This window comes from Schizosaccharomyces cryophilus, assembly GCF_000004155.1.
Source record: "Schizosaccharomyces cryophilus OY26 unplaced genomic scaffold supercont4.7, whole genome shotgun sequence".
NCBI lineage: Eukaryota > Fungi > Ascomycota > Schizosaccharomycetes > Schizosaccharomycetales > Schizosaccharomycetaceae > Schizosaccharomyces > Schizosaccharomyces cryophilus.
The window spans coordinates 607,906-631,060 of record NW_013185630.1 but is presented as its reverse complement, the minus strand read 5'-3'; the positions used below and the strand labels follow the sequence as shown (position 1 = coordinate 631,060).

Below are 23,155 nucleotides of genomic sequence, written 5' to 3'. Positions count from 1 at the left end.
TAAAAGAGAAAAGTGAGTGATGTGAATGGAAGTGAACTCCGAATTATGGTTGAAGTATGTTCATCCGTAAAGAAATGAATAAAAATGAAAACAGAGTTGAGCAGAGGTACGCAAGAAAATTTTAAAAAGAACAAGTTCATGGTCGTACGAACTTATGGCAAATTAGGAAGAACCTAAGGATCAGGAGATGATTACGGCTAGCAACAAAATTCTTACAAAAAATATTTTTGGATTTTACATATATTTGCTACAACCATTCCTGCGGCATTTGTTGTTTTTTACAGTAACTTTTTACATACACCCTATGTAAACTATGACGGAGAGCTTTTATGAGCGAATGAATACGAGAACTATTAAGAAAATTGTAGGATAACGCTGGCCATTCCAAAAGTGGTTTAGGCTCGAATCAGGCCATGCGTACCATCGCGTTACATATAATAAGGAGCTCGATGATTGTAGACAGTATACGGAAGAACCCTTACGTCGCTGAGAGAAGAAGGTGGAACTTACCTTCAGCCAACATCCTCGAGTCCCTTTCAAAAAACAACGGAAATTGGAAAGGACAAGGGCGGAATAACCCGTAATAATGAAATTAAAGGTCAATATCGGCTCAGACCCTGGGCACACGCAAATTGCTTGGGTGAATCATGAAGGACGACCTACAGAAGTCGATGGGCCGTTTTGGGTTGGTAGAATTCTAGTACGAGTGCGTGACTTTGATGGAATCACACCCGATGGTAGCCCTCCTAAGTCGGATTCTATCTATTTTCGTGGTCGTTCAAGAAAGTTTCAGATCCAAGCTGAAGGTCGTTTCAAGAAAGAATACAACGGCAATCAAGTCATATTTGGCACACAATTTGATCATATGATTTCTACATTTCCGGAAAGTATGTTCAGTAATTGATTTTATATATAATGGTGGCCATTTAGCTTGCTATTGACTTGTGGAATGAGAAGACCAGTAGTCAGTTAGATGGTACACCCATTGTTTTAGCTTTTTTAGATAACGGAACGCTTACTAACCACTTTGGTATAGGCGCTTTCCGTGCCGGCATGCGTATAGCCAAGTACATTGACCCGGCTGTTTATTATGACAAGTTTGCAAAATCACCCTATATTATGTCTCCGTATGTATTAATCTATTAACAGGAAAGTTGGAAGAACAAAAACAAAAAAATTTTAAAGAATAAGGAAGCGTTCTATTGCAAATATGCGTGACCTGTCTTTTCCTCTTTTCCTGTTTCATTTTTTTTTTGAATCACATGGCTGAATTTTGATAACTAACATTTTAGATTCGTTGCATGCGTTAACACGCTATCTGCTTGGCCCGCGCCCAGCCGTTTGGATGACGCGGTCATATCCTTAGTGGAAGCTGACCCTCAGGAATCAGATACAGACTCTTTACCAGATATGAGTGAGTCTCTGGATGATGATCTCCAGCCTAGCATATCTACGCCCAACAAATCTCCGGTCGGTAAATCAAGTTCCACGAGAACCCCTCCTCCCCCCATAAAGATCACCGCTACGCAATCACCCTCTCCTCATACCAACGTTCCTTCTGGGACAGATCACGATAATTTAAGTATAGTATCCTCTGATTCTGGAAATACTACGGCTGACCCTAATAGAAACCGCCATCGCTATTGGAGCTTTGCGGGATTTAACGATAATACCAGGTTTTCACATCTCAATTCGGCTTCTCACACACCGGAAACCAGTACATCACGAAATAAACAGCGAGTTGAAACTGATCCATCTCTGGTGGATTCCATTGGTTCATCACTTATTCGTGTATCTGGTGAAGATGCAGATAACGATGATGATGAACTTATTCTGCATCGGCCGATCACCAATCGCCACAAAGATTTTAGCCGTCATGTCCAGCAGTTGGGTCTGTTGCATAAACCGAGTTTAGATGGGGATGGTTATGTTAATGAGTTCTATGATAACAATTCTTTTGACGACGAAAACGAAGAGGACTTACAGCGCTATTTCACAGCTCTCGAAATGCAGTCCGATAAAAAACACTATAGAAAATCAAAAAACAAGGATCCCTTTCATCGGATTACGCATCCAAATTTACATATCGGAAAGATTTCTACGCCAAAAATTATTAAACGGATGTCTCTCCGTTCGAAAAAAGGACTTAAAAGTCTTAATCCCGAATCTTCTTCCCAAACAGAAGCACAACGTACTTCTACGTCTAGTATGTCTCCCCCGCCTGTTTCTAAAAATGAAAAGAAGATGTCTGCACCTCGTCGTTCATTGGATAAATTAATTCGTATAGGCTCGTTACATCGACATCACCATCATCACCACCACAATCAGGGTCCTGGATCCAAACCGGATCAAGTTGAATCCGACTCTGGCTTTGATTTATATAAGAGTGAAAGCAAGCATCACCCTGAATTATTATTGCAAAGAAATTCTATGTCTACCGATCGCCCTTCTTCTTCCCAGTCTACTTTGACGTCCCCGGATGACTCCCTATCTAACCCCAAAGTAAGTGGTGAGACCGGTTCTTTACCCCCTTTACGCGAGGATACTTCGCCAGGTGAAAGCAACGGTATAACTTCCAATCCGGATCATAAGGAAGAGCCTGATAAGCCCGGGAAAAATATGGGAACCCCATCTCTTGATATTTCATCTCATAACCCGTCAAATGATGATAGTAACAAAAAACCCGGTGAAGTTGACAACCACTTAACAGTACCAACAAAATTGGCAAAGCCCAGTCCTTCTCGAACGCAGTCTAGTCAATCAAAGATCCCAAAACCTTGTGTACACATTCCTTCTGAGTCAAACTCTCTTGATCCTCAGCTTGGTCCTTTTAGATTTGCCAATCCGAAAGTCGATCCAATTGAAGATAATTCTTTCATTTTTGGTGAGCACAAATCTGTTAAAGATAGAAGGAAGTATTTTTCAAGCTCTACGGATACTAGAGCTGATTTCTATTACGATAAGGATGTTGTATATTGCATGAGTTTCTTCTCACCGCATATGGATTTCAACAGATTCAATTTGAATATTGGACCAATTAAGCTAAATGTTTATAGACATCTGAATTCGGATGGCCATCAACCTATTCGATACATGATGCGCGAAACGGAGGACGAACATGCAATTATGTTCGTTGTGGAATTTGATTTGGTTGAGGAAGACGATGAGGCTGTTTTATTGGAACAAGCTAATGAACGTGAACGGAGAAAACATTAGCAAAGATGGTCAAGTATTTAATGGCTAAAACTTATGGATGTTATTTATTATTAATGATTTTTCTTTCTATAACTAATTTATGTGGACAAACGCAGTCATTTCCTTCGTCACAACAATAATAGCCTTTCGTTTTCATATGAATGTCGTCGTTCTCTCTTCCTCTAATAAGCTAGTGTTTTTTTGGACTCATGCATAGTGCGATAAATCAATCAATTAAGGTTTTGCCCATTCTATCTGTCATGGAATATATATTCGACAGTGGTAGGTTCCCTTATATATTTCACCTTACTGAAGCTTTTAAGTTTATATTCTCAGTTTCGTCAGCTTATAATCTATAACAGCTACGTTTTCGGTCAGACGACTGTAATAGCTCGCATTTTCTATTCAGTATACATTCCATAAATTCAATAATTTGGACGCAGACGCGTTTATAATTTTATGTTTTTGCTTCGTACTCAATGTCAAGATCGGTTTATTCCACGTAAGATGAAGCAATTATATATTTGGAACACTGAAAATTTATACTGACTAGAATTGTTAAGTTCCAATCTGACAACTGGCGATTTATATAAAAACTTAATGATTAAGAAAATTTTGTTTCTTTTATTTCCAATATGATCCTAATTTAATTAAATTTTTTACACATCATACAAGCTGAATATCAGGTCATAAAAAATGCCAATTTTTAACTGACTTGAATAGTTAATAAATTGATTCTAAACTTCTAGAACAAAAACAATTAAAACCGTCAGTCTATAAAATAATAATACCGTTATCCCACATTAATTTTGTAAGCCCTAAGCTTAAGATGTTGAGTAGCCCCAGAAAAGCAAAGTATTAAACTAAGTAAATATCCCTTATATTTTCCCTGTTTCACAAAAAATAATTTTAGAAAAGTCAAAAATGAGCATCAAATGTATTAACAAGCATTAGTAAACATTAAGCTTTGATTACCCATTAGTTTGGCTTTTTGGTAGTGACACTTGCATTGGAAGAAGCAGAATCATCAATCTCCTCAGGGGCATCACCATTTACACTGGGTGCTGCTGAGTTTGCAACAGAAGAAGAGGTAGGAGCAATACTCGGGGCTGTTACTAGTGAGAAGCCGTCATTATCAGAGCTATCGAAAGCACTATTATGGGAATATGAGTTGATCGAACTATTTAAACTTCCATTGACAACAGTGGTATGATGTACCATCTCTGGCGAAGCGACAGGCGACCCGATTTCGGTAGGATGATCAACAGCACTGTAGAGTCTCCTGTTATCTGAGTGGACAGCATTGTCCGATGGAACGGCAGCTGAAGATTCATACACACTAGTAGTGTGAGTGTTTAAAACTGGATGGGGATGAAAATCCGTAAGAGGTTGTTCGGCAGGCTCAAGCACTTCAGCCGTCGGCGATTGTTTCGTGGAGGGCATGTTTTCGTTTTGAGGAGCTCTAACAGTTTCAGATAATCCCTCAAAAGAGCTGATCGGAGCATCCACATTTGCTTCAGACCTGGAACTTGGAGTAGGGAAGTGATTGACAGAAGATGTAGGAGGAGCGGGCGTCGCCGATGCACGTTCTGAATTAGACATATCTCTGGTAGTAGTCGGAAAGGCACCACCAGCAACATTTCTTTGTGATTCCAAATCTTTATCACTTGCAATTTGCTGTTGATTTTTTTCCATATACTGATAATGACCATACATGTACATGTGCAAAAACGCAATCCATGGCGTAATAACAAAACCCAAGACACCGCCAAAAACAAGCTTAACCACTTGGGGAGCAGGATAGTTATTATAATAGTAGTCATTGCCAAAGTGGTTTCCTGGAGCACATAGAATACCGATGGAAGCAGGCCAAAGTAAAAACCACAGAGGGATAGACCAGAACAAACCACGTAAGGCGGTAAAAACTAACCATTCCATCCAGCGGAAGACAATAAAATTAAAGTGATAATTTGGTTTTGCTCGTAGGATTTCTCGCATAAAAGTGTTTTTCGGCCACCAACCAAAATAAACAGGCCGTACAAGACCTGAGCGCAAATCAGCCTGCACCAATGCAGATTCAATCCAGTAAGTGACGATGGCTTGGGCAAAGTTGGTGACTGCTAAATCACCGGAAAGTGTGTCAGGAAGACGCCAAAGGCGGACTCTGTCCTCCGTATTTTTATACATACCATAAGCAATAGCGAATTCTAGACCTCCAGATATGATGAAGGAACCAACAGAACAGAGCATAAGATAAAGTATGCGTGGCATATGAATGTTTTTGCGGTTAAAAAAAGTATTCGGATCAGAACTTAGATCCTCGTCATACGCATTTTTTTCCAAAGCGTGCCGTTTTAAATCAAAATCATCAGCGTTTTTTACACTTGATGTTTCTTGATCTTTATTAGAAAAAATCCTCTTCCAAAAGCTAACAAAAGAAGAAGGAGCCATTTAGCAAATAAATCACGATTGGTTTAGATTTAATATCCTGAACACTTTGAAGAAAAATAAAGGGAAGAGTCGATAAATACGAAAATCGTTTTTACAAAAGCAAAGACAATAGACTAGGATTAAGTGAAACAGCTGAAGTCTGCTAAATATCGCAAAGACGTCCTCTGTACAAAATCAATGAGAACCCACTTAAAATAGGTACAAAAAATTAGACCAATAATTAGAAAATAAATTAGGAATATCCAACGAGAGTTTAAAAACAAAAAAAACGATTGTAACTCGTCGTAACGAAGCCTGAATGAATGACAATCAGATGGTAACGAGGGAAATAAAGCGCAGGAAACGCTAAAAAAAAATAATATGGTATAGCAATCAAAAAAAGAGTATAGAAAAAAAAATCACAACGGATGAAGATAAAAAAGGAAAAGCAACACGTATGAAAAAATTAGGGCGGGTTTCGCTTTCGTTTCAGTGATTGAAACTTTGAACGTAAAGAAACCGAAGTGGTTAGAAATAGCTTAAATTGCAGACTTGTTTGAAAGCAGTCTACAATGGGAATAAATGAAAGCTTCCGCAAACAGCTTGTATTCAGTAAACAACCTGTGCTTGATACACAAGTAAAACACAAGAAGGTAAAAGTAGAATAAAACAGCAAAACTATCAGATTTTGCAGCTTTATTTTACGATATAGGTTCCGTTTTCTGAGTAGATCTTACACCCGAAAAAAAAATTCCTTGGGGGAACTGACCTCGCCGAAAGCGATAAGAATAGTCACAAATCCGTAAAACGGTATTTTTAGTCAAAAATCAGGAAAATCAACTATTTCCTGTGAATTTTTTTGTGGATGTATGGAGACGGAAGAAACGTATTTACGATAGGTTTGTATGTTTACCTTCGATGTAAGCAACCGTCCATGACCTATCGGTGAGGTCACTTGCATACTACAACGTATGCTCGTAAGTCCATATATCGTGCTTTACTGTAGTTTTTCTACCTTTATAATGTGTGCATATGGCTATTAAAACTTGTAATTTCTATGAAAGTACACAATGTAGAAACAAAATATCATGAAAACCATCTTTAGATCTTCGACCAATATGAGCCTTCAAAGGTTTTAGGATACAGAAAGTATTTGTAAATAAACAATGTATGTTTACTACTGCAAATATGACATGTTGTTCGCTATGTTATTTTAAAATAATTTCGCTATACAATTGTGTACTGTGTCATAGCTCGTAATGATTATGTGTAATATGATGACTACAAATAAATGTAAGGGGAAAACATCCTTCATTCACGCTCGAATACAGTAAACAACAAGGAAGAATATTTCTCTTTCATGAAGTAGTAGTAGAAAGTAGCACCAAAGAAAGTATTTTTGATGGTTCCAATTCGAATCAGTTGCATATGATTCAAACTACGGTCTAATGCTTGAGAGAAGTTCCGACTATGACTTACAATAGTTACATATTATACGGATACAAAGTATTTTTTTTTCTCTATGCTTTTTCCGAGTCATGCTAATAAAAACATTTCCAAAATTCAATTCATACTATTACATACATTTACATATAAATAAATAGGCAACACAGAAGCTTAATCAAAACTTCATTACGTGAATCTTTATATCTTCAGGAAAACATAAAGGTTCTTTCAGGACCGTTTCAAGTACTTTAAACACCAAGAGATGCTTCATTCACTGCTTATTCTGTTTTCATAGAAGAATCTTCATCGATAAGCTCCCAGTGAGAGCCATCAAGCCTTGGAAAAAATCTACCAACCTTTCGACTGTACAAAGAGTAAAGCGGATACTTCTTGGAAGAGATAGTTTCCGTTAGCCTTGTCGAGCCTTGAAACACGGCGATAAGACCCAAGGGGCCCAGAATTGTCCAGTTAATCCAAGTCTTTGAGGCAATAGCCCCAAACAGATAGAAAACGACCCAAATAATTTGTTCAGCTAAAAAATTAGGGTGTCTCGACCATTTGAAAAGACCACTTGTATTAAACCCTTTTGCGAGTGTCATTAAATCAAAATTCAGGTGTGGGGGAAGCTCCTTATTCTTTCTGTATAGATCTCGTGCTTGGTAGAAATCCCACTGTTGCTGATCAGCAAGGATTTCAACTGCAAACGTAAACATAAACAATTCTAAAGCCATGCAATCTAATAAACCAAAGGGTCGTTCGTTAGCTGCCAGCATTGCAATATATGTAGGGCAAGCAAGCCAATATAGGTGAAGAACCTGAAATATGTGAATGTAAAAGAAATGTACAATAGGATACAGGTAAGAAGGTATATTGTTACGAACCATAAGCCACCGATAGTCTTCTGCTCCTCGTTTGTAACCTCCTTTACGATAGTAATTATATGTTAATCGAATACTCCACAGCAATTGCAAAAACACCATAATCATCAGCCGACGAGAAGCAATGTTAAATAAAATCCCATAAAGCAGAAAATGAACTGAAAATAGAGTCGGTAAAATTGGCCATGCGCGATCCACTTGGGACGTGTTTCCTGTTTGGACAGATACCGCCCACAGGAAAACCCCAACCATCAAAGCAAGGATTAATCCAGTGACAAAGGGATTTGTTTCAACATAAAACTCACGAAATCCCATATTCCCTGACAGAAGCAACTTCACATTGCTCGCTTGCTCCAAAAAGGGAGAAACGGCCATCGTCCAACTGGCGGAATTAGAAGCCGAGTAAATTGTCGGTAAACTAGATATCAATGTCATATCTTCAAATTGGCATAAAGTAAATCCGTTTTCAGACGTTTTGGAAAAGACTCTTCTTTAACTGACTTGCTGCCTCAACGTGACGTTACTGGACACGAGAATAGTGAGACATAATGAGAAAGACATTTCGTATTCACAGATTCAAAAATTATTCTCAAAAGGATGCCTGTTTAATTTGGTTTTCTCTTTGGATATAAACAAGGTTTCTCAATTGATGTTCGTGGATAGAAACTTGCAATTTAATTTGTTTTTACCAGTCGTCAACGAGGATAGCTTCTTGAGATTTACACGACATATACTTCACTCTTTATCGTAAAAGTTCCATCATTTTGTCTGTTGATAACTGAGAACGGTGGAATTCTGCGTGACCTTCATGCTCAACATCCAATATTGCTCTTTCCCTTTGACGATCAACTAGACGTTGCTTTGCTGTCTCCATCTGATTGATTTTATGCAGTAAGTTTTTTTCCTCCTGGTTAAGATCCTCTGTAAATATGATTTGCCAATTTCCATGTTTTATGCACCTGCGCTTCTCCTGAAAGCAGACGCTATCAGAGGTAGAATGTATTTGTTTAACTTCTATAATAGGAACTTCAGGGGATATGGAATGCCATACATCTCTTAAGTCCCTATCATTTAATAAGAGCCGATTGTCAAATCCACAAACGTCCTTTTTTATCCCTTCCCGTTCTTTGAATTCTTGGACGAGAACCCGTGAAGCATCCTTTATAAGCTGAAGGAAGTGCTTCTTTTCTTGAGTAAAATTAAGGTTCTCTTTCAGCAAAATTAGATTACGGTCTAAAACTTCCAAATCTTCTCGTTCAAATGCGTACACGTTCTCTGGGATAATTGTGTCTGGTAAAGAAGGCGCCTGGTTACCAAGATTGCGAAATTCTTGAAAGTTATCGGCAACCATGGTCAATGTCTTTAACGAAGAAAGATCAATTGTAGTGTTCTTAAGCTTAGATCGCATGAATAGGACACCGTGTTCATGACAACAATACTTCGATGAGATTTCAGCGGGCTTTGAGCATTCCCTCAGTCTACACTTTCTTTTCCATGCAGTCAAACCACGTCCACTAGCTGTGCAACTTGGACAAAAGTACTGAGCTGTTAATTCATCAAATGACTCTGGAATGTTGACACATTCTCCATGAAACCAGTCTTCACAACCATCACATCCCAACATCCATCTACCATCATCGGGACCTCTACACAGACAATAAACAGGGCCTTCAAAATCTGCATTTACAGAAGATCCTATTCCTGGTTTTGTTCTTCGAGGTCCTTTACGGGTTACGGTTCCTGTTGGCTTCTTTGGAATTGTCGTACCTAGTCGGTGTAATTCTGTATCAGTTTCTGTACTTGATGATTCAGGAGATTTGGATTCTTCTTGCTTTACTTTTGATGGTTCTGGTATTGAACCATCCTTAATATCATATTTGCCAACTTCCTGAAAATTCTGGTTAGATGCTATTGGTAAAATTGAATCCTCTATTTTAACACGTTCGGATTCATCGACATTCATTGAAGTTTGATTACCATCGCTGGAAAACACCATGCCTTTGAAGTTTTTATCAGCTTTCAGGTGTTTTGTTTCATACCACGTGTTTAAGGCATTCAAACGCTTTCTCCTTATATAGATGTATGAAAAAAAGCATAAAAAACAAAAGGAAACGTATTTCAATCTCTTTAAAATCTAGAAGACAATAAAAAAATATATAACAATCATTGTTCAAAGAGAGGACTTATGAGTTTTAGCAGGATTTGATCGAGTATGATTATTAAGAAATTGAAATTTGAAAACGAAAATCAAATGAATTCATAAACGTGATTATCCTCATTAGACCGTAAAGGTGATTAATGATCAAAAATAAAGGTGAATTTCAACATGAAATAGCCTGTGAAATATAATAAGAGATTGAAAGAATAAATAAATAAATCCATCTTTTGCTTTTCTTAACCTAGTCGACGAAGCCGATCTTTAGTCCTACGCATTTTCTTGCGGTTTTGATCGGTATCATGTGACAAATCGTCCAACATGGCATTCTGCTCAATGAGTTCATTGTTAATAGTCATAGAAAGCTCTTTTTGTCGCTTTATTATCGGTAGTAACGTTTCTGCTTGAGAGTCTTGATTTGTTAAAGCTTGGTTTTGAAGTTGGTAAAGACCAACATTGTCAAGCTTTTTAGTGACTGGCGTCTCTAGAGAGCGGCTTTTTCCTAAAACTCTATTGGAAGAGGGAGTAGAACGAAGAGAAGGCTGCTGATCAGAGGAAGAGGATATTGGATTGAACGGTGAGCTAGGACTGGAGAAAGCAGTGACCTCAGCAGAGGATTTAGGAGAGCTCGTAGGGTGAGTGATACTTTTCATTATTTTTTGATAAGAAAAAAGCTCTGAAGATAGTTGATCTAACATATCACGTCTTCGGAACACCTCGCCAGAACCTAGGGCATTCATTTGCTCTAGCCGATTGAGTGAAGTAGCTAGAAGATCTATAGACCTTTTAGTAGTATACACACTTTTTGTCTGTCCAGAAATAGAACTAGTTTTTCCCGAAAGTAAATCAACTCTCGAAGCATGCAATTCTCGCTTGCATTCATGAAACAATTGAATCCATTCCACAGGACCAAGGCTGCTTTCTTTCGTAATGTCCTTAACATTATCCTCTATGTCCAAAAACTTTTTTACTTGGTCCATTTCTATCCACGGGCTTTTACTCAATTCTTTTACATACTCCTGCAAAGCTACTCGGCGAGATTCACGAAATTTCTCGTTTACCACGGTTGATTGAAACCAAGACTTTGAAGGAAGATTCGGTAACGTGTCTTTACCATCAAAAGGTCTAATCTTTTCATCCAAACTGACAAAATCGCTGAATCGTCGAAAGACAATTCTACGTAAGCTATTGGGAAAGGATACTTCAATGTGATATACGGTCCACCGCGAATTTTCGTCTTGTTTCTACTATATGTTAACTATTTTCTTCTTTTTTCCTTTACCTGTGATGTTTTTGGTATTTTCAATTGAATTGGCGCCATACTGGCAAAAGTATACATTTATTTACGTGTACTTACTCCCTATATGACTGATTTTAACGAAATCAACCGTATCTGGATATTGAGAACAACATTCTACGCTAAATCCCATTGGTAAACAAATAAGTAAATAAAAAGAACTCCTGAAAATAAACTGCAATTCAAATAACAAAGAGTAGTGCAGATGTTATATGGAGTTTGTTTAAGAAAGTACATTCTACTTGCGGACTGGTTGAATTGACTTTTTGTTCATGTTAGAATGCTAAAAGTTTACACCATATATACACCAGAAAGAAAAGAATTGTACTTTGCACTCTTACATGATGTATAAGCATGATGACGATACTTATAACTTATTTTTGGATATTCAGTGAGTTTTGAATGTCGCAGATGGAGGCTTTGGAGCAATGAAGGTTTCCATGTTTATATTTGACTTTCTAGTAATATGATTTGCATTTCTGTTATTTACTTCATTAAAGGTTTCATTATATTGAGTTTGTTTGTTTTTTTCTACACGTTGGACTATGAAGGAGTTATTGAGTTTCTATGAAAAAAAAAAAAAAAAAAAAAAAATTGTTATACAGACCAGCTTGGAACGTACATGCATAATAGCTGCAAACTCGGTATTACAACATTATAAACGAAGGGAAAATCTTGATTATGTTTCGTCAAATCAGGTACCAAACATAAAATGAATTGATATATTTCATTGAGACCTTTCCAAAGATGTGTTGCGGGTTCTTCCTCTGAAAGTTATAGAATGCAATCCGATCGATGATAGTTCAAAAGTTCCGCAAACGTTTCGTAGTAGAAAATCAAGTCATCTCTAAAAAAAGAAATTTAGAAAAAATAGAGGAAATTAAATACTAAAAAGGCTTAAACTAACCTACTTTGAGTTTGAAATAAAAATATATATATAAAATTCACAATGAATATTAATATGGAATCATTAAAGAATAATACACCTGTACACATTTAGAAAAACCAAGAAACATAAATGCTTCAATAACAGCATTTTAAACAATTCATAGACAGCAAACACACCATGAAAAGTTTTCAAATAACCGTAAAAGGGGGGATAAGAATGACTTTGATATGAAACAGAAAATCTTACCAGGGAAGAAAGGTGAAGACAAAAGATAACATCGACTTCTAAATCCCTTGCCGCTCATAGAGAAATAGCCCAGCAGACAAGAATCACAATGACGGCTTGGGTAATATAAGTAAACAATACCTGACACATTGGGATCCAATGGGGACAAAACAAAATGGTAAAGGGGACGGCGCAATTCCAGATGGAAAAGAATACCATTAGCATAAGAGATTGAAGCATGTTTCGCTTCTCAAAGACTAGCTTTTGTAAAACATAGCCAATAGGAACATGTGCAATGTACTGTAAAGGAAGAGGAGGAGCAATTAAGCTAGTAACGACGTCACGAACATTACCAAGGACAATCGAGTTAAGGTACAGCTTTTGGGTAGAATAATTAAACACACTAATCAAGACACTGGCCATAAATGTAAACAAGGTGGTAATGCTGGCACGCGTCATGCGTTCACGAGAGAGTCGAGGATGCAAAGCATTGGTGCCTGCGCGAGCAGCGAGCAAAGACAGGGCATCTATAGCAAAAGACCAAGCGATTTGCCGAAGAGACACGAGATAGTATGTGGACAATAAAATATACAAGGGATACTTTGCAACTAAATACCAGCTGATACCAAGGTTGAAGTAATACGTCAGAAACGACTGAATCGCATGCATCAAAATATTTACATAGCACTAAATTTTCCAACGGTTAGGAAAGATAATATCAACAAGCTGCATCCTCTATGAAACCTACCATCCAATCAGGAATATTTTTGTTTACAACACCGGTCGATGCCAGCAAACGAGGATTTAAGTGCATATTTAACGCTCCATACGTGATTGTATGCACAGAAACATAAGCGATGGCTCGAAGAGTTCGAGAAAGACGCGAATAACTTTTTTCTATCATCTCGATAATATTGGTAGTTTGCAAGTGCATCATGGTGTCTATTGGAAATAGTGAACCTGAACGAACTAAATTTCGATAGCTGTCGCAAGGATTCTTCAAAAAATGTCCTGAAAAAATGAATGGAACTTGCTTAATAAAATAATTGAAAGAAGTAAATTTTATTCAACTTTAAGCCTCAGGAATTGAATTCTTTACAATTGAACCTATCGTATCATTCATCTTTGTCCCTTGTTGATAACATATAGAAGCCTATTCTTCAACAAACAATACGATACAATACATCTTTTAAGTATCCTCATAGATGTAACATATTTATTTATACCCTTGCTATGTTATAAATGGAATATTACAAAATTTACCACCCTACGCGTTTTATTTATTTACCATTTAACGAATTTGGCTAATCTCATAATTTGGTATTAGAATCTCTAGCAAAATTGTTAAAATTATTTTCGTTCGGAACGTTCCTACACGCTATCCCGTAACCTTTACCTTGTTTATTGCTGGGATATACCAACTCTCAATCAACCAATACTCCCCCTCTCCTCGATGGTAAGTTTATAACAAAACAATTCATCTGTTTTCCTGTGTTAACAAATGATTTAAGGCTAGTTCTACGATCTATAATATTTTTTTCAGAAAAAACTCTTCCTTCTACGCTACTATTTTCGTGTCAGCTTTTTTCGCTAAAGTGTATGTGTTCTTGGAAGAAAACGCGGGATTTTTGGTAGAGCTTGTTTACTAACAGTATAGTGGCTTTGATATTTTTACTGACAAGGTTTGGGAGAATGCAAATGCTGGTGTAAGTTGCCTTTTTCATCTTTGTCTCCCTTCAGTCTTCTCTTTTCTAACTTCATTATTATAGATGCAATGGAAGGATGTCAAGCCTCGCTTCTTAAACAACGATGAAGAAGAGGAATAAATACTGTTCGGGGATTTCTTTCTTTTGTGTTTCTGTACAGTCCCTCCCGACTGTCGTAAACAAATTCAATACTTTTTGAAGCTGCTTCAGTGATATAACCCTCATTTCCCTCCTTTATCTTTTTTACTTTCAGAACTTGCAATGCCTTTTAGTTTCAATTCGTTCTCTTTTAACATCTTTCAACGAATAAATTTAATTTCGCCAAGTCATCCTTCTTCATGCGACTGTATCTGTCTTTTGTCTTGAATCAAATTGAAATTTGTAGCTCAAAGTCCATTCTTACTAAATATGTACACTAAAATACATGCAAAAGCTGCTATACTGTCCATATTGAAGGCTTCAGCGATTCGAAAAACTAATGAAAAGAATAAAAGAAGGTTTAATTGCCGACAATCTTAAATAAAATAAAAAAAGTAGTAAGAAAAAAAATATGTATACAAAGACTTCACCTGTGTCTTCCCGTCCTTTATTTTGATTCTATAAATTGATCAAAAGAATGAATAGTAGATGACAAAACATATACTTTAAATACGGTAGATCATATTTTCGGAAAACATGATTTTGTTTTGGGCGTCCATCTCTTTCAAGGCAGAGATTGCCTCTTCTCTTGTAAAGGAAGCGTGATCTTCAACTCCTGAATTTATCGCGCTTAGAACATTCTCCAGAGACGCACATTCTTCCGAAAACACATCTGTCTTGGTCAACTCCGACAAGCGAGACATAAAATTTGTCATCTTTTCCCTCGATAAAGCAACACCCTGAGAAGAGGAAGTATTACTCTCTGAAGCCGCACTTGTATCTGCATTGCCACTACGTGTACTTGCTGCCATTGTCTCTCTAGCAGTTGTCGGAAAGGTCGAATGGCTAGAAGGCCATGATAACTGAGTATTGGATGCATTTCCTATATGTAATTGACTGCCATCACTGGTTGCCGTGGCTGCTATAGATTGATTTGTTGTGGAAGCAGCATCATCAATATCCATTTGGCTTTCTTGACTTTGTTCGTTTTGTACTTGAGAACGCGTCTGTCGGTTTGAACCAGACGCATTCGGTTTGGTAGCTTGGAATGTGGGATCATCGTTCAAGTCATCATCAGCCCCTATTTCCTCTGAGTCCATGTCTTCCTCTTCGGAACTTTCCTCTGCTTCACCTTCTCCTTCTTTGCGTTGCTTTTTACGGCGATTTGATTTTGGCTTAACAACTTCTCTGAACAAAGCATAACGAAGGATCTTTTCAGCAGCCTTGGCATCTCGTACTTCAACTGCATTGCTTAATCGTGCTTTCGCATGCGCAGTACTCAAACGAATCAACGTTTCCAACGTACGAGCCGTAAGAGGACTAGTACGGCGTTGATTACCTTGCAAGTCATCGTTTCGTAGGCCACAATATATATTAGTGATGTACTCTGCAGTAGCTTGGTTAAGCACTGGGTTTATTCGAGATTTGGCGTATTGGATATATTTACGAACAAAATTTATATTTAATAACTCCTTTCGCTTTGTTCGAGCGTTAGCATGTAGCAAACTTGAAAATGTTTCCCAAACCGGTGTTTCCGATTCTTGCTCTCCATTTCCGGCAGAAACCCCTGCAGCATTTGTCGCACCAACATTTAAGACTGAGTTTAATGAGTCTCTAACAGGAGTGCCAGGTTCCAAACCCGGCGGTAAATAGCGATGCATTCTTAAAACATGTTCACTTAAAGCACGGTCCTTCTTGTCATCAATATCATCTGTAACAATAAATAATAAGTCGAAACGAGAAAGCATGGAATCCGGAAGAGCTATATTCTTGGTAGGATCTTTTCGAATATCATATTGGCCATAAATTGGATTCGCTGCTGCCACAACACTGCATCTTGCGTTCAAAGAGGTATGGATACCGGCTTTAGCAATGGTAACTGTCTGTTGCTCCATTACTTCATGAATAGCGACACGATCAATGTCACTCATCTTATCGAATTCATCAATACAAACAACTCCTCGATCAGCTAAAACCATTGCACCGGCTTCTAAACGGCGTTCACCGGTTTCCTTGTCAGAAGTTACAGCAGCTGTAAGACCAACACCTGATGAACCACGTCCGGTGGTTGCGATAGCTAAAGGAGCTGTATTTAATACAAAGCGAAGTAATTGAGATTTGGCCGTTGAGGGATCACCCACCATTAAAATGTTGATATCACCACGAATATGTGTACCATTGGAAAGATTTTTCTCTGTACCACCCAAAAGTAAAAGCAAAATTGCCTGTTTAATGTGCTCAAATCCGTAAATGCTAGGAGCCAAACTGGTGGAAAGAAGCTCAAAAGCATTTTTTTTCCTAGCTAACTTATTGATATTACGAATATCCGCGTCGGTAATTGTCAAAGCCCCTCCACCAACGTTCCCACTACCTGGCTTATTCGTCAGGAGTACAACGTTATTTGCGAGCAAAACGGTACGAAACGTGGCACTTGTACTTCCAGAGTTTTTGGATCCCATAGAACGGTATTGCCCAACAATATGTACTCGATCACCTGGCTTTACTGTATCTACCAAATCATCATCGAGTAAAATATCAATGGATCGAGGTAATTGACCCGGAGGTGCGCGTTCCGGCATTTCTTGAAGGGAAATTGTTTGATGATCTCGAAAAGTGCTATAGCCGAATTCAATAGAAAGAGGATTACCATTTTCATCCTGCGTTGGATAAACAGTAGACTGAAACGAAAGACCACCGTTCATTGTAGAATCAGCATACTGTTTGAAATGATGACGCTTAGTAGCTTCACAGTAATGTATAGACTTAATAACTTTGGGACGAACAAACGAACATCTTGTCACAATTCCTTCGAGAGAAATCATTTTGTTCAAATGCAAAGCCCTTAAAGTACGAGGTGTTACATGTAAATCACCAAAAGAGCCACGAAATCCAATATAAAAGGGTTTATCCTTTAAATCCTTATGGACGATAGGATCGATCAGTGTACTAATCACTCCCTGAAGAGCTTCATTAAAGGGTTCGGCAAATTCCATGGGCTGGTAGAGAATTCCGTCTGCTAACTCCTTATTATAATCGCGAAGTTCATCGATGTTAACAATCAAGCGTCTTTGCCCCATATTAAGCATTCTAAGAATCGCTTCATGATACAATGTTGCATTCGCATCGTCGGAATCGTGCTCAAGATATTCTTGAAAAATCCTTACACGGTCCTTAAAAACCTCATCCGCCAACAATTCCGACATGGTGTGTTCTTAAGCAGCAAACCAGCTAACGTTTAGCGACGCGTCTCTTTAAATTTTTTATCTTCCCTTAAAACTTCAGCCTAAAGAAACCTCTTTAAATCATATACTGGTACAATAGTAATTAGATGATGAGAAAATATTAATTTTTGGGTTTCTTGTTCAAGCAGGTTGTTTACAGTAATTGTTTAGCTTGGAGTGTGCATCTTCTGAATCTTCCCTAAAGTATAGTAACATGTTACCCATAAAACATTTGTATGTATTTATTTACAAACAGAAACAGTAGACTAAATCGAATAGTCAGCTTATTATGATGAATTTACTTTGATAAAATTAATCTTACACTTGAGGCTTTCAAATTTTGTGGGTTTTTGAATCTTCAAAAAACAGATGCAAGAACTTAAGTGCTAATTGTCAACAACGTCCGTCTGAAGTAAACCAAATCTATCTATGTAAATTAAAAGTAAGACTGCAAATTCAGTATATGATTGTAACATGCACATCCCGGGAGATATTAAAGATATTAATCATTTGAGCCTTGTTCGTAATTGTTCTTCGCGTTAATCTAAGATATAGGGAATTATTTTTTCATTCATGACTTTACCAGCTTATGAATATCTGACATAAGATCCCACCCATAAGTTGCGATACCCTCTACAAGCTGCTCATCCGGTATGGTCCCAAAACGACCTCGTATAATTTCACCATCTGACCCATATTTGATTTTGTAACGATGCTTTGTGTCTAATTGAACTTTCACTTCTTTATCATTCGAGGTAATGACTCGTCCTGATTTTTCAGAGATTTCCGGTGTGTATGTATTGGCATTCAAGTCCATGATGGTAAATCGCAGTAGACTGCCAGGAGGAAACTCAACATCTAAATTTGTACTTTTGGATATAGGAACCGCATTGTAGGAATGATCAACTTTGATTGTATCTGAATCGAAAGTAGAAGTTTGTCCCTCACTCGAAACTTTGCTCTCATCCGTTATATACGATCTATCCGCTAAACCCAAATCGCCTGGCATAGACTCTATATCTTGACCATATTTTTTCAGTAATCTGGATTTTTTACGACGGAGATTTCTAGATTTCGTAGCAGAGCTTCCAGAACCAGGAGGCTGAACTGAAGTTGAACTATTCAGGTCTTCATTGTCGAGTTCATGAAAAGAACGATGATTGGAAACGTCATTTTTATCTTCAGCAGACCGAAAATCAGAAGTACTGAATTCAACTGAATCGGTTCCGAGATCACCGAAACGCTTATATACAATATCACTTGCGTGCTCCAAACCAGGTTCAGCTTTATCGTTAGGGGAGGACTTCAGGAAATTTGCAGAGTCAAAAAGTGTCGTCCTTTCACCATCCATTGTGCTCCCAGAACAAAGGGTCTCCTGGTTGGTTGTATGCAAAGCAGAAGAATCACGAAAATAAGACATTTCGTTTGCTGTGTTTAGAGAATGAGAAAATCCAGATGTATTGCTCTTTGTCACGTCGTTTGATTGTCCTATATAGTGATCCAACTTTTCAGAATTGGAAGAGTCACTGTCGCTGGATGAAGAGTCCGAGTTTGAAGTGCTTTCGTCAGAAGAAGAACTGCTCTCTGAGCTTTCCGTCTCTGAAGAAGTGGCAGCTGTAGATACAGAAGTAGCATCAGAAGAAACAGACACAGAAACGGCAGATGAGGATTCCTCGGAAGAAGCATCGGATTCTGAAGATTCGCTCGGAGAAGATTTTTTTGGTGATTCCTTGTTTTTAATGGGTTTGTGTTGATTCTGAAGGGCTAGTGGACGAAGGTTGACTTTTTCTTTCATTGGGTTGAAAGTAATTTCACTTCCTGTAGAATGATTCAACTTGCTTTTCTTTGATGTTGACGTGTCATTCCATGCCGATGGGGCAGCTGCATCACGCTTTTTCGTGGAAAAGTCACTATTATTTGGAGTTGCGTAGGGTAAAGAGGAACTAACTAACATGTTGACTGGTTTCGGAGCTTGAGTGTTTTGAAGGTGAGCTTTACTTCCCCTACCCTGAATGTTGTTGCTCCATTCTTGAAGAGCTGTGTCCAGAGAAGTGGATGAGCTCAACCGTAAAGCCATGACTTCGCAGCCTCGCAGTAACGCTTCCTCCCTAGGAAGGGCACGCAATTCTAATACTTCTGAATCGCTCAAAAATAAATGATATGCCATAGATATCGGTAAAGCAAAGTCATCTTTTACCAGTTGTAAAAAAAGTTCATTTCCTAATGCATATTTGGCTTGATTCCCTGGCCCTACAAGGATAGATCGTCCATCCTTACAATCTCCAAAATTAAATAACAGTATACTATACAACAAATCAGCAATAGAGCTAGTTTTATCAGAAAGATTCAATTCAGCAGTGTGGATCCACTGCTGCATAGGGATCAAAGGCTCACAGCTTCGAATTCTTAGAAGCATCGTCAATTCTTCAAATTCTTGATTTTATGCGTCTCGTACTATACCATAAACGTTATAAAACTCATAAATTATAATCCTATTAGAACGATTTATAAAAACCTAAGCTTTTATTTTTTCCCTGAGTATTTCGCTACTTTTATCATATAGAGGGAGAAAGTATGGTTTGTTTACTGTTGGACTATTTACTTCCAAACATACGTGGATAGCGCATTACGGTTGAATATGGTATCATCTTTATTGAACTCGAAAGTTGTCGGTATTTTGTAAATAGTTGTGAACAGACAGACAACAAACCTGCCTTTTTCTAATTTCAATGTTTGCAAACGCGCGAGCTAAAAGACGTCCCAGAGCTACTTCTCCTACGCCTGCGAGATTAACCAGTTATGCTCCAGCTCGTGTAGAAATCACAGAAGAACAACGACAAGATATCCATGAGGCTTTCAAGTTGTTTGACTCGGACAAAGACAATGCAATTGATTACCATGAATTGCGGGCTGCTATGCGTGCACTAGGATTTAATGCAGAAAAACCAGAGGTACTTAAAATTCTACGTGACTTTGATAAAACTGGGAAGGGATACCTTCAAATGGAAGATTTTGTTCGCGTCAGTAAGTTTCCTCTATAGCATCTTGAAGTATACTATCTCATGAATATTGGCTAATATAATACAGTGACTGAAAAAGTTGTTGAACGGGATCCTTTAGAAGAGATTAAACGTGCTTTTGAGCTGTTTGACGATGATGAAACTGGTAAAATTAGTATACGGAATCTTCGTCGCGTTGCTAAAGAGTTGAATGAAAACATTGATGATCAAGAACTAGAAGCGATGATTGAAGAGTTTGATCTTGATCAAGACGGTGAAATTAATGAACAGGAATTTATAAGTATAATGATGGATGAAGCCTAAAATATACACTAGCAATCGAATTACTGGTTTCATTCCTCTCGGATTCCCTATACAACATGGTCCAAGCGAATATTTTTGTCTTTCTACCTTCTCTCGTTTTCCAACTCTTTGTGCGTGGTATATAATCTTTATTTATATAAAACATTAATAGTAAATGGTTTATTATTTTCTTCCAAGTAGACTTCGAAAGAAACCCTTTGTCTTGCTTTCGGATGGAAGCTCCTCTGTTTCCTCTTTCTGTGGTTTGGCTTTTCCAAATTCTGTTTGCTGACCCAGGTATGTAATAGCTAAATCAAAGAAAAGTGGTTTGGCAGGAATAGGGCGCAATTTCAGCTGAGTCAAATTCAAGGGTTTCTCCGATTCCGTAGTTACATACTGATCCATAGACTCGACTAGCGATAAATCCTTAGGTTTTTGGTTAATCATTTCCAGAGAAGCCAAACTACGCAAAAGCAAAATTCGTTTCTTCAAATCATTAGGCCCTGTTTGTAATTCCATGACAATATCGAAAGCTATTTCCAGAGGATTTTCCTCAAAATTATGAAGGTAATCATTTGCTTGCTCATAATATTGGCCTGCACGAATACACATAGCAAGTCCTTTGGCTTTGTCTTGCGATTGATAGGCATCGGCAATGACTTGGCAGCGCCTTGCTTTAACAATAGCAATTTGAGCTTCCAGCTGTACCATCATGCCATTATCTTTTGCGATACCTGGTAAGCTTTTGGCAGCTTCAATGTTCTATATTATAGTTAGACAGTTTGTAATACATAAAAAAACAGCATACCTTTATAATTGTATCATACAAGCTTTGTTGAGCTCTAAGGTTTGCTAAAGAATTCTTGACGGCTGGCAGTTCCTGAGTATGAATGTCCCGTTGAATTCGGAGCACGATAAGGTTGTAAGCAAGATAACTATAGCAGATTGAGAGTTCTTGATACTCATTGCTTTCGGGAGAAATACTATCTAAAACGCTTTTTGTGGTTTTCTCGGCATTAGCCCAAGCACCAAGCAAGCGATCATCAACTGTAGTAGAAACATCCATACCTGCTTGGACGTCATGGATACCATATAACGCCAACACAATTTCTGGGTGTGTAATCTGGATGGTTTGATCGCGCCAAGTGATTCGAGTGATGGACGAGGTACCAGCTTGATCTTCTGCATTCGATTCTAATACTTGAGGGTTTAGAACTTGAATATGTTGAACAATTAAGTCTTCTTTTGAAACATTTGCAAGCATAAGGATGTCTAATGATTGCGTTTGGTTTTCTAAACCGCTGCGCTGGGCGACATAGCGAATTGTAGAGTCGATTTGTGCTAGTAGCTCATTGAAAACTCCCCGTTGGTGTTCTGATAATGCTTCAAGAGATCGCTGTAATTGTTGGAATGCTAAACGAGAGGAACTGAATGAACGCAAAGAGTCCTCCCATGATCGCTTTTCATATAAAAATGTACCTTCAATGTATTTCATAAACGCAGCAGCCTCTAAAATAAAAATATGATTATTATGATCCTTTGACTCACAAAAAGAAACCAATTCCTTTGAGGTTTGCAGAGCCCGTTTTAAGCGTCGAAGAGCATGTTGACGTTGAGAAGACCGTAAGTATGTATATTGCTGGAATGCGCGATCAGCATCAAACAGTTGGATTTCCGCAAACCTTCCTAAGATTAGCTGCTTCATTCAAACTTATTTCCTTTCTCTAGTTTACGTACCTCTTATCAGCCGACGTCTTTGGCTTTCCACCTTTCTGAGTAATGTTTAAAGCTTTTCTTAAGGAATGAATGCGCTGTGATAAGTACTTCATATACTCATTTCCTTCATAAAAATGATCAGAGCGAGCCTCTAAAAGCAACGGTAACAGATAAAAACCTGCTTTTTCCATGTTTTGAAGAATTTGGCTCTGCACACGCGATTAGTTCAACCTAAGTTCTGCTTCCTGCACACAATACATCACTAAGCTTCGAAAAGTCGTTTAACCACACCGCTGCAATATCTTACCTTAATTATGGTAAGTCTATCTTTTTGTCTTACTGATATTTTGTGGCCTTTGTTGCTATTTTCTATCTTAATTTACGAACTGAAATGCCTACGTTAGTAAACAACCAGCCCGGATTTATGGAATAGTATTCTAGCATTGTTATTAATTTTAAATAATTTAGACAAGTTATTCAGCTAGTATGTGTTTTCTAAGAGGAAGTATGAAGGATTATCAGGAGGAAGGGTAAGCATCTTTCGAGTTGTATTGTTT

The 23,155-nt window shown here is 37.9% G+C and overlaps 11 protein-coding genes across 11 annotated transcripts; 3 read left to right on the top strand and 8 right to left on the bottom strand.

Annotated features, from left to right (window-relative positions):
• The first annotated feature begins 504 nt into the window (after window positions 1–504).
• On the top strand, window positions 505–3,998 carry SPOG_03473 (DUF1769 family protein). Its single transcript, XM_013169888.1, has 3 exons — window positions 505–887; window positions 1,037–1,127; window positions 1,293–3,998. Exons 1-3 carry the CDS (start codon window positions 587–589, stop codon window positions 3,214–3,216), a joined length of 2,316 nt encoding a protein of 771 aa, XP_013025342.1. The 5' UTR covers window positions 505–586; the 3' UTR covers window positions 3,217–3,998.
• A 175-nt stretch (window positions 3,999–4,173) lies between these two features.
• Window positions 4,174–5,646, bottom strand: SPOG_03472 (uncharacterized protein; the record flags this gene model as incomplete). The annotated part of the gene is made up of 2 exons (XM_013169887.1): window positions 4,174–5,357; window positions 5,385–5,646. The coding sequence occupies 2 exons, from the start codon at window positions 5,644–5,646 to the stop codon at window positions 4,174–4,176; spliced, it is 1,446 nt and encodes a 481-aa protein (XP_013025341.1).
• A 1,473-nt stretch (window positions 5,647–7,119) lies between these two features.
• SPOG_03471 (steroid oxidoreductase superfamily protein) lies at window positions 7,120–8,390 on the bottom strand. The gene has a single exon (XM_013169886.1). It carries the CDS (start codon window positions 8,382–8,384, stop codon window positions 7,350–7,352), a length of 1,035 nt encoding a protein of 344 aa, XP_013025340.1. The 5' UTR covers window positions 8,385–8,390; the 3' UTR covers window positions 7,120–7,349.
• A 301-nt stretch (window positions 8,391–8,691) lies between these two features.
• On the bottom strand, window positions 8,692–9,945 carry SPOG_03470 (Set1C PHD Finger protein Spf1; the record flags this gene model as incomplete). The annotated part of the gene is made up of 1 exon (XM_013169885.1): window positions 8,692–9,945. One exon carries the CDS (start codon window positions 9,943–9,945, stop codon window positions 8,692–8,694), a length of 1,254 nt encoding a protein of 417 aa, XP_013025339.1.
• Window positions 9,946–9,954: 9 nt separating this feature from the next.
• SPOG_03469 (vacuolar SNARE Vam7) lies at window positions 9,955–11,426 on the bottom strand (the record flags this gene model as incomplete). Its single annotated transcript, XM_013169884.1, has 2 exons — window positions 9,955–11,348; window positions 11,387–11,426. Coding segments are annotated over 2 exons (1,045 nt in total), but the record flags the coding sequence as incomplete, so codon positions are not given.
• Window positions 11,427–12,346: 920 nt separating this feature from the next.
• Window positions 12,347–13,511, bottom strand: SPOG_03468 (bouquet formation protein Bqt3). Its single transcript, XM_013169883.1, has 2 exons — window positions 13,264–13,511; window positions 12,347–13,202 (listed from the first exon to the last, which is right to left on the bottom strand). The coding sequence occupies exons 1-2, from the start codon at window positions 13,450–13,452 to the stop codon at window positions 12,591–12,593; spliced, it is 801 nt and encodes a 266-aa protein (XP_013025337.1). The 5' UTR covers window positions 13,453–13,511; the 3' UTR covers window positions 12,347–12,590.
• A 394-nt stretch (window positions 13,512–13,905) lies between these two features.
• On the top strand, window positions 13,906–14,732 carry SPOG_03467 (ubiquinol-cytochrome-c reductase complex subunit 9). Its single transcript, XM_013169882.1, has 4 exons — window positions 13,906–13,971; window positions 14,027–14,112; window positions 14,173–14,221; window positions 14,285–14,732. Exons 1-4 carry the CDS (start codon window positions 13,969–13,971, stop codon window positions 14,339–14,341), a joined length of 195 nt encoding a protein of 64 aa, XP_013025336.1. The 5' UTR covers window positions 13,906–13,968; the 3' UTR covers window positions 14,342–14,732.
• Window positions 14,733–14,865: 133 nt separating this feature from the next.
• Window positions 14,866–17,562, bottom strand: SPOG_03466 (MCM complex subunit Mcm3; the record flags this gene model as incomplete). Its single annotated transcript, XM_013169881.1, has 2 exons — window positions 14,866–17,496; window positions 17,524–17,562. 2 exons carry the CDS (start codon window positions 17,560–17,562, stop codon window positions 14,866–14,868), a joined length of 2,670 nt encoding a protein of 889 aa, XP_013025335.1.
• A 241-nt stretch (window positions 17,563–17,803) lies between these two features.
• On the bottom strand, window positions 17,804–20,138 carry SPOG_03465 (meiotically upregulated Mug174). The gene is made up of 2 exons (XM_013169880.1): window positions 17,903–20,138; window positions 17,804–17,846 (listed from the first exon to the last, which is right to left on the bottom strand). The coding sequence occupies exon 1, from the start codon at window positions 19,994–19,996 to the stop codon at window positions 18,152–18,154; it is 1,845 nt and encodes a 614-aa protein (XP_013025334.1). The 5' UTR covers window positions 19,997–20,138; the 3' UTR covers window positions 17,804–17,846; window positions 17,903–18,151.
• A 125-nt stretch (window positions 20,139–20,263) lies between these two features.
• SPOG_03464 (centrin) lies at window positions 20,264–21,056 on the top strand. The gene is made up of 2 exons (XM_013169879.1): window positions 20,264–20,604; window positions 20,668–21,056. Exons 1-2 carry the CDS (start codon window positions 20,310–20,312, stop codon window positions 20,901–20,903), a joined length of 531 nt encoding a protein of 176 aa, XP_013025333.1. The 5' UTR covers window positions 20,264–20,309; the 3' UTR covers window positions 20,904–21,056.
• Window positions 20,894–22,818, bottom strand: SPOG_03463 (signal recognition particle subunit). Its single transcript, XM_013169878.1, has 3 exons — window positions 22,620–22,818; window positions 21,691–22,564; window positions 20,894–21,644 (listed from the first exon to the last, which is right to left on the bottom strand). The coding sequence occupies exons 1-3, from the start codon at window positions 22,787–22,789 to the stop codon at window positions 21,066–21,068; spliced, it is 1,623 nt and encodes a 540-aa protein (XP_013025332.1). The 5' UTR covers window positions 22,790–22,818; the 3' UTR covers window positions 20,894–21,065.
• Window positions 22,819–23,155: the final 337 nt, after the last annotated feature.

Coding starts and splice junctions, on each gene's coding strand:
- SPOG_03473 (XM_013169888.1), top strand. CDS start 587: ATGAAATTAAAGGTCAATATCGGCTCAGACCCTGGGCACACGCAAATT. Junction 888..1,036: donor GATTTCTACATTTCCGGAAA/GTATGTTCAGTA, acceptor ACTTTGGTATAG/GCGCTTTCCGTGCCGGCATG. Junction 1,128..1,292: donor TCACCCTATATTATGTCTCC/GTATGTATTAAT, acceptor CTAACATTTTAG/ATTCGTTGCATGCGTTAACA.
- SPOG_03467 (XM_013169882.1), top strand. Junction 14,113..14,172: donor TCAGCTTTTTTCGCTAAAGT/GTATGTGTTCTT, acceptor CTAACAGTATAG/TGGCTTTGATATTTTTACTG. Junction 14,222..14,284: donor GGGAGAATGCAAATGCTGGT/GTAAGTTGCCTT, acceptor TCATTATTATAG/ATGCAATGGAAGGATGTCAA.
- SPOG_03465 (XM_013169880.1), bottom strand. CDS start 19,996: ATGCTTCTAAGAATTCGAAGCTGTGAGCCTTTGATCCCTATGCAGCAG.
- SPOG_03468 (XM_013169883.1), bottom strand. CDS start 13,452: ATGATGCACTTGCAAACTACCAATATTATCGAGATGATAGAAAAAAGT. Junction 13,203..13,263: donor AAAATATTCCTGATTGGATG/GTAGGTTTCATA, acceptor TGGAAAATTTAG/TGCTATGTAAATATTTTGAT.
- SPOG_03463 (XM_013169878.1), bottom strand. CDS start 22,789: ATGGAAAAAGCAGGTTTTTATCTGTTACCGTTGCTTTTAGAGGCTCGC. Junction 22,565..22,619: donor AAGACGTCGGCTGATAAGAG/GTACGTAAACTA, acceptor AATCTTAGGAAG/GTTTGCGGAAATCCAACTGT. Junction 21,645..21,690: donor TGTATGATACAATTATAAAG/GTATGCTGTTTT, acceptor ACTATAATATAG/AACATTGAAGCTGCCAAAAG.
- SPOG_03471 (XM_013169886.1), bottom strand. CDS start 8,384: ATGACATTGATATCTAGTTTACCGACAATTTACTCGGCTTCTAATTCC.
- SPOG_03464 (XM_013169879.1), top strand. CDS start 20,310: ATGTTTGCAAACGCGCGAGCTAAAAGACGTCCCAGAGCTACTTCTCCT. Junction 20,605..20,667: donor GGAAGATTTTGTTCGCGTCA/GTAAGTTTCCTC, acceptor AATATAATACAG/TGACTGAAAAAGTTGTTGAA.